Source organism: Oncorhynchus keta, chromosome 13 (genome assembly GCF_023373465.1).
Source record: "Oncorhynchus keta strain PuntledgeMale-10-30-2019 chromosome 13, Oket_V2, whole genome shotgun sequence".
Taxonomy (NCBI): Eukaryota; Metazoa; Chordata; class Actinopteri; order Salmoniformes; family Salmonidae; genus Oncorhynchus; species Oncorhynchus keta.
Window position 1 is genome coordinate 50686248 of NC_068433.1, and position 15041 is coordinate 50701288.

Sequence of the window (15041 nt, forward strand, 5' to 3'; positions counted from 1 at the left end):
CTCATAAGCATAACATCTAAATATGCCCTTCCAAGGGTTATATATCACACTACCGTAGTAAGAAACCAATGAGCTCACCCTAAGAAGACTAAATGTCTTTACAGATCCCCCAAGGAGGATAAGAATAACACTGACAGCAGCCAGCTCCAACCCACAATGACCATACGTGGTTTACGGACACACCTGTATTTGACCTCTCACCTCTGGTGCCGGGTCAGTCCTGGTGTTGTCGTCCAGGCTGCTACTGGTCCCGGGGTCGAGCAGGGTCGAGTCGCAATCTTTGGACGGAGTGCTCAGTCCCTCCAAACTCTCCATGAACAACTTCACATCCTTCAAAACTGGACAGAACATCAGCAGAAAACTCTGCGTCATTGGTCAAACCCTCAATATGTTTCTGATTCTGTAGACACCTAGATTACTTCCTAATTTACTTAATCTCACAAAAAAATTAACATAGTCAAAAATCTTTAAAAAAATGTTTTTAAAAATGAAGTGCATGACTACCACTCAGATTTCAACTTCACAAAAGTTTTTTTTGTCTCATAAAATTTGCTCTTAAAAAATATGCTGGGGCCTCCCGGGTGGCACAGAGGTCTAGGGCACTGCATCGCAGCGATAGCTGTGCCACTGGAGACTCTGGGTTCGCGCCCAGACTCTGTCGCAGCCCGGCTGCGACCGGGAGGTCCATGGGGCGACGCACAATTGGCCTAGCGTCGTCCGGGTTAGGGAGGGTTTGGCCGGTAGGGATATCCTTGTCTCATCGCGCACCAGCGACTCCTGTGGCAGGCCGGGCACAGTGCACGCTAACCAAGGTAACCAGGTGCACTGTGTTTCCTCCGACACATTGGTACGGCTGGCTTCCGGGTTGGAGGCTCGCTGTGTTAAGAAGCAGTGCGGCTTGGTTGGGTTGTGTTTCGGGGGACGCATGGCTTTCGACCTTCGTCTCTCCCGAGCCCATATGGGAGTTGTAGCGATGAGACAAGATAGTAACTACTAACAATTGGTGAGAAAAAATAAATAATAATAAATAAAAAAAGATGCTGCACAACAGTTACATTATGGTAATGTTATTTGGTTGAGGTACCCCTTGAAGGAGGTGCCAAATGGCTTACCGGGGGGTGGCACGTTGTCCTGTGTGCTGGGGGAATCCGGAGCCCCAGCCAAGGACTCCTCCATTCTGACTGGTAACCTGTTGGGGGGGAAGGAGAAATCCGCAGCCTCAACCCCAGGGGCCGGGGGCCGCAGAACTCTGCGTCTGTGGGGGCTCTGCCATTGGAGCTCAGCCCCATGTAGAGAGAAACTCACACCTGGAGTTGAGAAACAGAGAGAGAGAGAGTGAAAGAGAGAAAAATAGAGAGAGAGGAGAGGGAGAGAAATCACTAAAGACTGTGGCCCCACATTTAGTGGAAAACAGATGACAGAAGAGAGGGTGAGGGGTATTATCAGAGCTCAGTAAATAAAGTCAAATAAAACCCACATAGTTAAATAAAAGGTTCAATAAAATAAAAATACAAATAAAATAATCTAACCGTAAAGGGAGCTGGAACATTTACATTGTAACTTTTGAGACCTTCAGGAGACAACCTCTGTTGGTTAAGAAATGGGAGATAGGTGAATCCAGAGGATTATATAGTAGGGCTGGGAAATGCCAGGGAGTTCACGATATTATCATCTCCATACTTAGGTGTCGATATGATAATGTATGGCAAATCTCACGATTCCATATGTATGGTGATTCTATATGCATTGTGATTCAATATGTATGGTGATTCTATATGCAGTGTGATTCTATGTGCAGTGTGATTCTATAGGCAGTGTGATTCTATATGCATTGTGATTCAATATGTATGGTGATTCTATATGCAGTGTGATTCTATGTGCAGTGTGATTCTATAGGCAGTGTGATTCTATATGCAGTGTGATTCTATAGGCAGTGTGATTCTATATGTATGGTGATTCTATATGCAGTGTGATTCTATAGGCAGTGTGATTCTATATGCAGTGTGATTCTATAGGCAGTGTGATTCAATATGTATGGTGATTCTATATGCAGTGTGATTCTATGTGCAGTGTGATTCTATAGGCAGTGTGATTCTATATGCATTGTGATTCAATATGTATGGTGATTCTATATGCAGTGTGATTATATGTGCAGTGTGATTCTATAGGCAGTGTGATTCTATATGCAGTGTGATTCTATAGGCAGTGTGATTCTATATGTATGGTGATTCTATATGCAGTGTGATTCTATATGCAGTGTGATTCTATAGGCAGTGTGATTCTATATGTATGGTGATTCTATATGCAGTGTGATTCTATATGTATGGTGATTCTATATGCAGTGTGATTCGATATGTATGGTGATTCTATATGCAGTGTGATTCTATATGTATGGTGATTCTATATGCAGTGTGATTCTATAGGCAGTGTGATTCTATATGCAGTGTGATTCTATATGCAGTGTGATTCTAAAGGCAGTGTGATTCTATATGTATGGTGATTCTATATGCAGTGTGATTCTATAGGCAGTGTGATTCTATATGCAGTGTGATTCTATAGGCAGTGTGATTCTATATGCAGTGTGATTCTATAGGCAGTGTGATTCTATATGTATGGTGATTCTATATGCAGTGTGATTCTATATGCAGTGTGATTCTATAGGCAGTGTGATTCTATATGTATGGTGATTCTATATGCAGTGTGATTCTATATGTATGGTGATTCTATATGCAGTGTGATTCTATATGTATGGTGATTCTATATGCAGTGTGATTCTATATGTATGGTGATTCTATATGCAGTGTGATTCTATAGGCAGTGTGATTCTATATGCAGTGTGATTCTATATGCAGTGTGATTCTAAAGGCAGTGTGATTCTTTATGTATGGTGATTCTATATGCAGTGTGATTCTATAGGCAGTGTGATTCTATATGCAGTGTGATTCTATAGGCAGTGTGATTCTATATGCAGTGTGATTCTATAGGCAGTGTGATTCTATATGTATGGTGATTCTATATGCAGTGTGATTCTATATGCATGGTGATTCTATATGCAGTGTGATTCGATATGTATGGTGATTCTATATGCAGTGTGATTTGATATGTATGGTGATTCTATATGCAGTGTGATTCTATATGAATGGTGATTCTATATGCAGTGTGATTCTACATGAATGGTGATTCTATATGCAGTGTGATTCTATATGCAGTGTGATTCTATATGTATGGTGATTCTATATGCAGTGTGATTCGATATGTATGGTGATTCTATATGCAGTGTGATTCTATATGTATGGTGATTCTATATGCAGTGTGATTCTATATGTATGGTGATTCTATATGCAGTGTGATTCTATATGTATGGTGATTCTATATGCAGTGTGATTCTATATGTATGGTGATTCTATATGCAGTGTGATTCTATATGTATGGTGATTCTATATGCAGTGTGATTCGATATGTATGGTGATTCTATATGCAGTGTGATTCTATATGTATGGTGATTCTATATGCAGTGTGATTCGATATGTATGGTGATTCTATAGGCAGTGTGATTCTATATGTATGGTGATTCTATATGCAGTGTGATTCTATATGCAGTGTGATTCTATATGTATGGTGATTCTATATGCAGTGTGATTCTATATGAATGGTGATTCTATATGCAGTGTGATTCTATATGTATGGTGATTCTATATGCAGTGTGATTCTATATGAATGGTGATTCTATATGCAGTGTGATTGGATATGTATGGTGATTCTATATGCAGTGTGATTCTATATGTATGGTGATTCTATATGCAGTGTGATTCTATATGAATGGTGATTCTATATGCAGTGTGATTGGATATGTATGGTGATTCTATATGCAGTGTGATTCGATATGTATGGTGATTCTTTCTATATGTATGGTGATTCTATATGCAGTGTGATTCTATATGTATGGTGATTCTTTCTATATGTATGGTGATTCTATATGCAGTGTGATTCGATATGTATGGTGATTCTTTCTATATGTATGGTGATTCTATATGCAGTGTGATTCTATATGAATGGTGATTCTATATGCAGTGTGATTGGATATGTATGGTGATTCTATATGCAGTGTGATTCGATATGTATGGTGATTCTTTCTATATGTATGGTGATTCTATATGCAGTGTGATTCTATATGTATGGTGATTCTATATGCATTGTGATGCAATACTGTGATTTTATTGCGATGCGATACTGTAATTGTGTTGCGATTCGATACTGTACTATTATTGTGATTCGATGTTTCAAATATTTTGCTCACCATATGTCTGCTGCAGAGGGACGAGATAGCCATGAGAAAATGAGTGTTGATCAGTCAGGGAAATAAAAGTGCTGAAACCATGTTGGCTTAATATTTAAAAAGAAGATGGAGAACAAGATATAGGAGGTAAATACCAGTGTTTTGGCGCAGGTAGGCCCACAGCCGATAGCGCTAGCTAACGCTACCAATAAAAAATAAAATACTTTGTGTCAAATATTGATATAATATTGTCCCAAAATAATACACCCCCCATCACTATTATACAGACATGCAAATCATGAGTAAACTTTACAGTGGCCCCAAAGAAGATGTACAGATATATCTATCTCTATACAGTCGGGCCTGAAATAATTGACACCCTTAATAAAGATGAGCAAAAAAAGCCTGTATAAAATAAATAATACAAACACTGAGCAATATTGTTTGCACATTGTTGACACTAATGCAATTGATCAGAGAAATAAATTGCGTGCCCTGAAGTGATCCTGTGCACCCGCTGAGAGGAGCCATTATCTAACATGGCCTAGTGAGTAGGCTAACAACAACCCCTCTGAAGAGGTCTGTGACCCACTCGTCCATCTGACGAGGCTCTGGGGAAGGTCGTCGCTGGTCTGAAAGCTGAATTTCCCTTTGTGACAGCTCCGCGACTCAGCAAAATATTTCTGCTGAGCCCCAGACATACAGAGAAGGAGTGGGAGGGAGAACGCTCCCTTCCCGCAGTGGCTGAGGTTTTGAAATAACAGCAGGTAATAAAACCACCACAAACTATTTCTTCCTGGATGAAATCGATGGGCGGGTTCCCTCAGGGACTTCAGTTGTAATAAACGTTTCACTCAGCCATCAGCTGCTAGGAGGTATTTTATAGCGTGAGTAGAGGTTACTGCAGCCCCAGAGGAGATGTGAGTGATAAAAGCCAGGGCACTATAGAAATCCAATGATTCCATCATATTTGAAAGAGTTTTCTAACGCAGCTCTGCCGGTCTGAATTCACACATCAAAGCATATCATTTGCACACTTTAAAATTCCATCTGTGCTACTTCCAAACACAAGGTCTGTATCGTGCTTTTACCACAACTACCACAGTTCCCTCTAAGTTCAAGATTAAGCACAAGTCACAACATTGAGAAAATCCTTTACATTTAAGATATACTTTACATGATTTATATTAACTAGTCAGTAGATTAGACCCTGGAAAATTATAAATACTGAACAAGATGATTGGCCCACTAATAGACCATTAGGTTGATCTAGGTTGGATGATTTGATATGATATCAGCATAGAAGCCTAGGTGTCCATAGAGAAACATAAAGCCAATCAATAATTAACAACAGTGGCTCTGTTGCCTCTGAGTGACCACTAGGTAGCAGCACACACACATTTTAGCCATTTAGTAGATGGTCTTATCCAGATCAACAGTAGTGAGTGTATACATTTTCCCATACTGGTCCCTCATGGGAATCAAACCCACAACCCGGGTGTTGCAAGCACCAAGCCAACTGAGACACACACACACAAACTGATTTACACCGAGTCAGACAGTCACAGTGCAGAGGTACACACACAAAATGCCAATTGTCATAAGCGTGGAGGCCAAGCCAGTGCTATGCTAGCTATCACAGGAGGATGCTAGTTGGTGTAAGTAGTTTCCCCACACAAAACTGTTGTACATTTTACCTTTATTTAACCAGGCAAGTCAGTTAAGAACATATTCTTATTTTCAATGACAGCCTGGGAACAGTTCTGCCTGTTCAAGGGCAGAACGACAGATTGTTGTTCGGGGGTTTGAACTCGCAACCTTCCGGTTACTAGTCCAACACTCTAACCACTAGGCTACACTGCCGCCCCGGAGAAGTGTATTGTCAGAAACTTCTGATTGATAATGAGAAGTACATTACATTCAGGTGTGCTGCATCACATCGCCAGCTAATTACAGGACAAATAGACTGGCTCATGGGAAAAGTCTAAATGGGATCCTTGAGATTTCCCAACTCTGATGACACCCCATTGAAGTTGAAATTTAAAACGGTTAATGGTTAGAGTAAGGGCATGGAAGTTCCAAGGATCCCAGATAGCACCAAACAGTGGCTCATGGCCTCTGCACATGAAAAGGTAAGCAGTCTTACTTGACAAGTTATTAAGTTAGTGATTGAGTCTGCCACATGGAGGGAAAAATAGGCTCTATTCCTCCAGGAATGGGGGCCATTACCAAGATGCAATGAAGTTAGCAGACAGCAAAACAAAGTACGAAGTTACATTCAGTGGATGTAATGAAATTACACTCAGGAAATGTAACATGGGACTACAGTGATTCTTAGGTGACTTTATTTGCTCATCTGTGAGTAAAGCTGCACCATTCAGCTACAGTGGTGACAAACATGGTATATTTTTGGTTTTATTGCGTGAGGCACCTCCAAAATGGAGGTGTTTCAGCCCAGCACAGTGCTTTCTGTGGTGGTGGGGCGAGCCAGCAGAAAATAGGAGCATTGCGCCGAGATTGGCTCAGTGTTCTGTCACTCAGGGGACACTATGTCATCGCCAAGTTTTTGTCCTTAGTAAGAGTAGACATCCAAAATTTCAGCCCTTTGGGTCCTGCCATAGAGTTATATTACAAGTCTCAAGATCATTGGCCACAGATAAAATGACGTCAAATCACGTTATATGTACAGTAGCTTTGATTGGACTGATCATGTCAACATCTTACTTAGTCTTAGCTAGCAAGTCATAACCATGAATTAAGTCAATCTGCTGGCAAATCATTTTTAATCCCTGTCATATATGAAGAGAAACAATGAATAGAAATGATAGATAAAACGTATCGGTGCTCATCGGCCATTGGATATAAAGATTACACAACAAGTTGGAAATCACAAATTCAACAATGAGTGGTTTGTAAGAAATCAGTGGCTGACTGCAACATTGCAAAGCAACCCCTGTTTTCCCCCAGTGTACCCACCATAAATCCTGAGAAAGCCAGACTTTGATGACAAAATTTGCCCACAAAGGACCGCCGCACCACTTTCACAAGGTCCAAAAATGTATTGTATGCTGCAGCATAAATGATGTAATATGCAAGGGAGATATGTATACTGTAGCTAAAGTAATGCAAAAAGTAATACTAAGTGTATGTTGTGTAGTAAGCTGTTAGTAGCCCATGTGCCTCATCTTAATATTTTGTTTAATTTTCACCAACGTGGTATTGTAAACACATCGTTTGTGGCAGGTGTGTGGCTATTTGCACATTTGTTTTGTACAGTGCTACTAATAGTAGTGGTGGCGCTTGGCTTGCACGTGCAAATTCAGCACACACAACATTCTATAATAGAATTGTGTAAGTTGACTTGTCAAATTAAAAGCTTATTTAATGTGTCAAATAGTGTTATATGACATGTATATTTTTGACACGCAAATACCCAAATGGCGTTCAATGTGCCTCACCCTAATAATTTTGTCTATTTTCACCTCTTAATTTTGTCTACTGTTCTAACTTGGTGGTGCACATGAAGCCTATAACCTGTTTTAGAGAAATGTAATAATTGAATATTGTAAGAGCTTTCATTGTCTGTTTATGTGCCCCCTTTATTTTTCCTACGGTTCTGACTTGTTGTACAGGGAGTACACTAAGAACGGCTCATGTTCTGAATTCTGTCGCTGTACATTTCAAAAGTGCTGAACAAATAGTTATTGACTACGTCCGTCGTTGCTCGCTCATTAATCGAAATTATGGATTGCCTCTTATCCGCTTGTCGTCCTCTTATGCCATAGTTTGTACATCCCAATTGTCAGTAGAAACCACATTTTTTTAAGCAAGTCAGCCATATCAGCTCTGTTTTATAAAAAGGCAGTAAATGAGGCTGAATTAACTTTCTTCGCTGCCAGACAAGCCTCCGCTGAAATCCAAGTGTAGCAGTGGTAAGGTGTTGGGACTCTGCTGTTGGGACAGCTTTATGTATGACAGCTTTATTGGGGTGGCAGGTAGCCTTGTGGTTAGAGCGTTGGGCCAGTAACCGAAAGGTTGCTAGTTAGAATTGCCGAGCTGACAAGGTAAAAATCTGTCATTCTGCTCCTGAACAAGGCAGTTAACCTACTGTTCCTAGGCCATCATTGTAAATAAGAATTTGTTCTTTACTGACTTGCCTAGTTAAATAAAGGTTAAATACAAAATACATGTAGGCCCTACCAGTTTGTGGTCACTGTTATAGTGCAATAAATGTATTGTTTAGTGTTGTGTTGTGGCTTTGCTGGCATGCATCCCACATTTTATTTTGTTTGCCCCACCGAGATTTACATGCTAAAATCACCCACTGTTTAGCTAACATTATTTAGCCTGGCTCACAATTCACAGCAAATCAAATCAAATTGTTTTGGTCAATTACACATAGTTGGCAGATGTTATTGTGGGTGTAGCGAAATGCTTGTGTTCCTAGCTCCAACTGTGCAGTAATATCTAACCATTCAGTAACGTAGTGTTTCCTACAAAATAATCATTCTGTCAAGAGTCAAATAGTTTTTCCCTCATTCCCATAAATGTTACCTCTTACATGATGAAAAAGAGATTGGCTAGTATTGATTCAGAATATTTATTTCACATTTCATGGTATTTATGACCACACAAATCTAGTGAGCTGAGCTCATAGTAATATAATAATAATATATGCCATTTAGCAGACGCTTTTATCCAAAGCGACTTACAGTCATGTGTGCATACATTCTACGTATGGGTGGTCCCGGGGATCGAACTCACTACCCTGGCGTTACAAGCGCCATGCTCTACCAACTGAGCTATAGAGGTCCTATAATTCATGTGATTCTGTATATAATTCTATGGCTTAAACAGTCGGCACTCATTTAATCTGTATCATTATAAGACTCTCTGTTACACCTGCATTTGAGTAATTCCATATGAAACCAGGACAAAATTTTATAAATGCCAACTTTTTTCTCAATTATACTTTTAGATACAAATGTCAAATATGTCAACAATACCTCCCCCAAAGAAAAATGATATGAATAAAATAGTGAAAATCCCCACAAATCATGGTATTTCTTTGTCCTGGTTTCATATGGAATCACCACACATTTGTAACATAAGCTACTGGTGAGGTCACCTCAGCCTTGGCAGCAGAGGAAAACAGACAGAGCACCGAGATATTTTGGGATGGACGCCCATTTTTGGATCTGAATGTCTGGAAATGGTGAACTCGTCAAAAACTAGACCACCTACACAATATATTCATCATGGAATCTACAAGCAATCTAAAACTGTTGAACAGGACAGACAACAGCAAATGTTGCATGATACCCAGTCAGACACACCGATTAACCAACAATCTAGGCTACATGAGAATAATTCAAAATCAGAAGTAGGGTTCAAATAAATAGTCGAAGCTAGTTTCGGTTGGTTTTCAAATAGCTATTTAGCGGACTTCTCCACGCATCAAGGAAACAAGCCCAAGGCTTCCAGGCTCCCACTGATGCAACGATGGTGAGCTACATTGCCTTACATTCTTGGGTACAATAAAACTTTTGTTGAATATTAAGATGTTTTGCAACAAAGTGCATGAACTTCTAGTTATGCTGCGAAAATGACTTTTGAATTAAATGACAAAATGCTACAGTATAACAGTATTGCTAGTTGATTTGTAACCCTGAATCATAAGCCACTGATGGATTCTCAGTAGAGAAATCTTCCTTGCAAAAAATGATTCCCCAATGAAATCGCTAGCGCCTCCTCCATATGACATAACCTTGCCTTAGCATGACAGCTCACAGTAGGCTAGCTGGTTGGGTAAGTGAGCGCAAAATAAAAAAAGGGGGGGTGGTTGCCATGGGGACCAGGAAGACAGAGGAGGGTTCTGTACCACTACACCAGTACAGTCAGGGGACAACAGACCTCCAGGCTCCATGAGGCCCCGGGGCAACACAATGGCCGTTTCACACCTGCCAGATGGGAAACAGAGCTTGGACACACGGCGTCTCCACTGATCCCTGACCCACTTCTCCTTCACTGAACCATGCATAATGGAGGAGTGCTACACTTTGGACACACAGCTCATTTACAACCCCCGGAGTGAAACCGTGTGGGAGGGAGGGCGATACGGGAGAGAGAGAAGGGGGGAATGGGAGCCAAGGAGAGATGGGAGAAAGAAGGAGTGAGTGTGTGTGTGTGTATGCGTGTGTGAAGGTCAAATGCCTGTACGGTTCAGGAACACAATAGTGTGAAAAGAGAACAGAGATGATAGACAGTAAAAGAAGAGGACATTTGGGTCATAGCATATGAGTGAGGGACAGAGAAAGAAATAGATTGAAACAGAGGGGGGTGAGCGAGAGCGACAGAGAGAGAGAGAGAGAGAGAGAGAGATCACTGCAGCAAAACCACTACAGAGGGAAAAAACAACAACACTGCTGTGGGTCTAAAACAAGTTGCCTGCAGCACTCACCATGCAGGGTAGAGAGGGAGAGAGCTTCAACCCCTCAGAGGGCAACAGGAGAGGACGACACAGCCCGGGGGCCGACCCAGCGGAGGTTCCGCAAGCGCTACAGTAGCTACAACTAGCTAAACTTGGCTCCCGTACTAAAGACCCCGCAGGGGGAAAAGGAAAAGGACCTTCTGCAGAGGCAATTAGCTGCATTCCCCATGTTTAACTCCACTCCCGAGCACCGCAGCGCTCTGCTCTAGCTTCTGAGCTCCCTCCCTCACACACATACACACACCACTCTGCTCATCCCCAAAACATCCCTCAGATTATATAAACCTCTGTCCAGCCGGCACGAGGCAAAGCTCAGGAAGAAACAGATGCAGACCAGCTTAGATCTTCTCTCAGGGAAAAATACAAGCAGATTGTCTATGCAGAGAGAGGGAGAGAGTGAGGGGGAGTACAAGAGAGCTGCAAGACAATCAGTATTCTTAATCAGTTATCCCTGTCAGCCAATCCGTGGGATAGGAGCTTTGAGGGTAGCCAATCGGAGCAGGGCTGGCTCTATCAGTGTGGTTGTTGACCAAAGGAATGACAGTTGCCGCTGCTCTGGGTGTCAATGTGTTTTTAAAAGCCAGCACCTCAGACACATGCACATAAACACATTGATGCACACACACAATTGTTGTATAGAGTTTGTATATTTTAAAAGGAGGAATCCCTTAGAAAATTCTACCATTAGTTACCCTACATGCATCCAACACTCAGAGTGAATGTCACGCTACTGCAAATGAAACAAACCCTACATATATAATAGCTGGCTGCTTTCCAAAAGTGTGTTTTCAAGTCTGTTGTACGCTTTACCATGTTAGTAACATTATTTTAACTATTTGTTTTCAGGCAGGATCCAACTGGAACACAGTCTGCTAACCAGTGGTGTAAAGTACTTAATTAAAAATACTTTAAAGTTCTGGGATCCCTTTTTTTAAATTTTCGCCTAAAATGACATACTGGGTGACCAGCCAGGCACTGAAGCAAGGATATGCATATTCTTGGTACCCTTTGAAAGGAAACACTTTGAAGTTTGTGATTTTTTTAAGCAATGTAGGAGAATATAACTATTTTTTTTTTTTTTACATTTTAATTTTACCTTTATTTAACCAGGCAAGTCAGTTAAGAACACATTCTTATTTTCAATGACGGCCTGGGAACAGTGGGTTAACTGCCTGTTCAGGGGCAGAACGACAGATTTGTACCTTGTCAGCTCGGGGGTTTGAACTCGCAACCTTCCAGTTACTAGTCCAACGCTCTAACCACTAGGCTACGCTGCCGCCCCACTACATCTGGTTAAAATACAAAGAAGAAAAAAAAACATTATTTTGTATTTTTTTGTACCATCATCTTTGAAATGCAAGAGAAAGGTCATAATGTATTATTCCAGCCCAGGTGCTATTTAGATTTTGGCCACTAGATGGCAGCAGTGTATGTGCAACGGTTTAGACTGATCCAATGAACCATTTCATAATTTGTTTATTAATAACTTTTCATGTTCAAAATTGTGCACTCTCAAACAATAGCATGGTATTCTTTCACTGTAATAGCTACTGTAAATTGGACAGTGCAGTAGACTAACAATAATTTAAGCTTTCTGCTAATATCAGATATGTCTATTTCCTGGGAAATGTTCTTGTTATTTACAACCTCATGCTATTCGCATTAGCCTCAACCGTCCCGTGGAAGGGACACCGATCCCAAATACTTTTTTGGGGGATATCTGTATTCTATTTTTTTTGTTGTCAACTTTTACTTCACTTTCCTAAATAAAATAAATTTACTTTTTATTCCATACATTTTCCCTGACACCCAAAATTACTTGTTACATTTTGAATGCTTAGCAGGACAGGAAAATGGTCAAATTCTCGCACTTATCAAGAGAACATGTGGTCCTCCCTACTGCCTCTAATCTGGCAGACTCAATAAACACAAAATGCATCATTTGTAAATAATGTCTGAGTGTTGGAGTGTGCCACTGGCTATCTGTACATGTTTAAAACAATAAAAGGGTGCCATCTAGTTTGCTTAATATAAGGAATTTGAAGAGATTTATACTTTTACTTTTGATACTTGAGCATATTTTAGCAATTACATTTACTTGTGATACTTATTTAGACTTTTACTCAAGTAGTATTTTACTGGGTGACTAACTTTTACTTGAGTAACTTCCTGTTAAAAGGTATCTGTACTTTTACTTAAGCATCACAACTGGGTACTTTTCCCCCCACGGGTACTCACCAGAAATAGACTGTGTGTATGCTTATGTAACAACCATATTTGTTTCAAGCACTGAATTTTTACACCCACCATCTCAGATTGTTCGGAAATTCTTTCTGTTGTTAGAAACATAAGATTATCATTCCTGCTACATTATTTGGTTGAGATATTAAGCTAATTTATTGCACCAAATTTGCCATTTTAAATGTATAGGGTTTATATAATATTCAATAAATATAGTGCCTAACATCCAATTTGGACCAAACTTTTTTCTAACAATGAGTTAGACATGAGGAATCCAGAGAAATTGGCAAAAGCCACTCACAGACAACCAACGCCCCACTGTAATTTATTTATTGAGTATTATATGAATCCTATAAATTAAACATTGGCAATGTGGATGCAATCAATTAGCTTAATTTCTCAGAGATCAAATTATATTTCAACAAATTATATTTCAACATAATAATGCTGCAGGACATCTTATCTGTTTCTAACTACAGAAATAATTTCAGAACAATCTGAGATAGTGGGTGTCATGACTTGGTGAAATGATATGGAACGATCCAGGTGTGTTCACACTATAATGTGATTCCAGGATACTCTCTTCTGTGCAACTCAGAACCAATTTACCCCGAACGCCAAAGGTTCTGAGCTTAGGCAGGATAAAGCCGTTTCTAGTGCGGATTTTTAGTGACCAAACCACAGAGCTGAGATTAGAATGAAGTCAGGGTTCAAAGTTGAAAGGTGAAACCTTACTTGTGCTGCTGTCACTGATGGTCTCCTGGCTGGCGCTGCAGTGGGATGATATAGGGTTGATTGACAGGGAGGCAGGACAGGACACTGGCTCTTGGTACTCAGAGAGATGCGGGGCTGTGGCAGCAGAGGCCTCGGAGCGAACCCCATCAGGACTGTCACACAGGGGGTGACCTCTGGGAGGGAATGGACTCTTCCAATGAGAGATGCCAATGGCCACTTGGCCCCCGAGATCAAACCCTGTAGGGAATATTAATATCTCAGAAAGAGTTTCTCAAAACATAGACTCCCTTCCTATAACACATAACCCTGGAAAGCATGTGAATGTGAACACTTGTCCTTGCAACTTGCATACTTAGTCTATTTGTCTTACAGCAATGTCATGGTTCTTTGAAAATCCTTGTTATTGAATAGATCCCAGAAAGGCAGACATTGCAGAAAAATCCCATTGCTTGAAAAGGGAAATTAGTGATATTATTCAAATAATTTCCTGTTTCATAGTGAAACTAAGGTTGTTGCTCTCTGGAGGATTGAGTTTCCACTTATGATTACATTTCCCATATGTCAGAAATTCAGGGTTCCGCTTCCCTAGTTGGACCAAATAAGCAAAATGCTGACATATTTCGCTCTCCCAGTTCAAAAGGAAAAATGTGGGTGCTATGTCCATAACAATGCTGCTCTCTAGTGGTTGATGTTGCTCCATGACTGTCCTTTCCCTTGTCTGATGAGTCTTCGTTTCTCGTTTGTCAGTGGTCTACTTACACATACATCTTGGGAAGTATCATAACTAAGTATGAGGAGGCTATTTATGATAAAAGTATGTTTTGACAGTTGACAACTAAATCTTTATTAAAAAGGTATGTTGTGAAACATTTCCAACTGCAAACACCTTTGTGGAAGTCTGTCAATTCTGTCAAATCTGTAGAATTAAATAAGAAAAATATGGTAACATTGATAGCATGCTGCAGAGTGTACGTTTAACTTGAATTGATTTAACAGAGTTTACTTTATGCATTTGACTTTCCTTTTGAAGCATACCACATGAAGGTTGCCAACATACCCAACAATCCTAAAGACATTGCATGAATGCAAATATCTGCATCCACGCTCAACGGGCATCACACCAAAGAGCAAAGAGAGCCTTCTTTAGCTTTTCTGGAAACACAACCCCAGCACATTATAAGATACACTTCAAATGAGTGGATTTGGCTATTTCAGCCACAACCGTTGCTGGCAATCTCCATAGACAAACATTGACAGTAGAATGGCCCATACTGAAGAGCTAGTAGCCTTCTTATTAAT

At 40.4% G+C, this 15041-nt stretch overlaps 1 protein-coding gene across 3 annotated transcripts in view; it reads right to left on the reverse strand.

The window, feature by feature from the left end:
• The window catches only part of LOC118392597 (anoctamin-4-like), a 49836-nt gene that overhangs the window by 24593 nt on the left and 10202 nt on the right, over positions 1 to 15041 (reverse strand). For 2 of the 3 annotated variants that reach the window (XM_052460610.1, XM_052460609.1), the window contains 3 exons: positions 13743 to 13979; positions 1113 to 1307; positions 202 to 338 (listed from right to left, as the gene is read on the reverse strand). In XM_052460610.1, coding sequence (XP_052316570.1) covers positions 202 to 338; positions 1113 to 1307; positions 13743 to 13979 — 569 coding nt within the window. Of the gene's footprint in view, positions 1 to 201; positions 339 to 1112; positions 1308 to 10736; positions 11139 to 13742; positions 13980 to 15041 lie in introns of those variants that run through there. The other variant, XM_052460611.1, reaches the window with a different exon arrangement.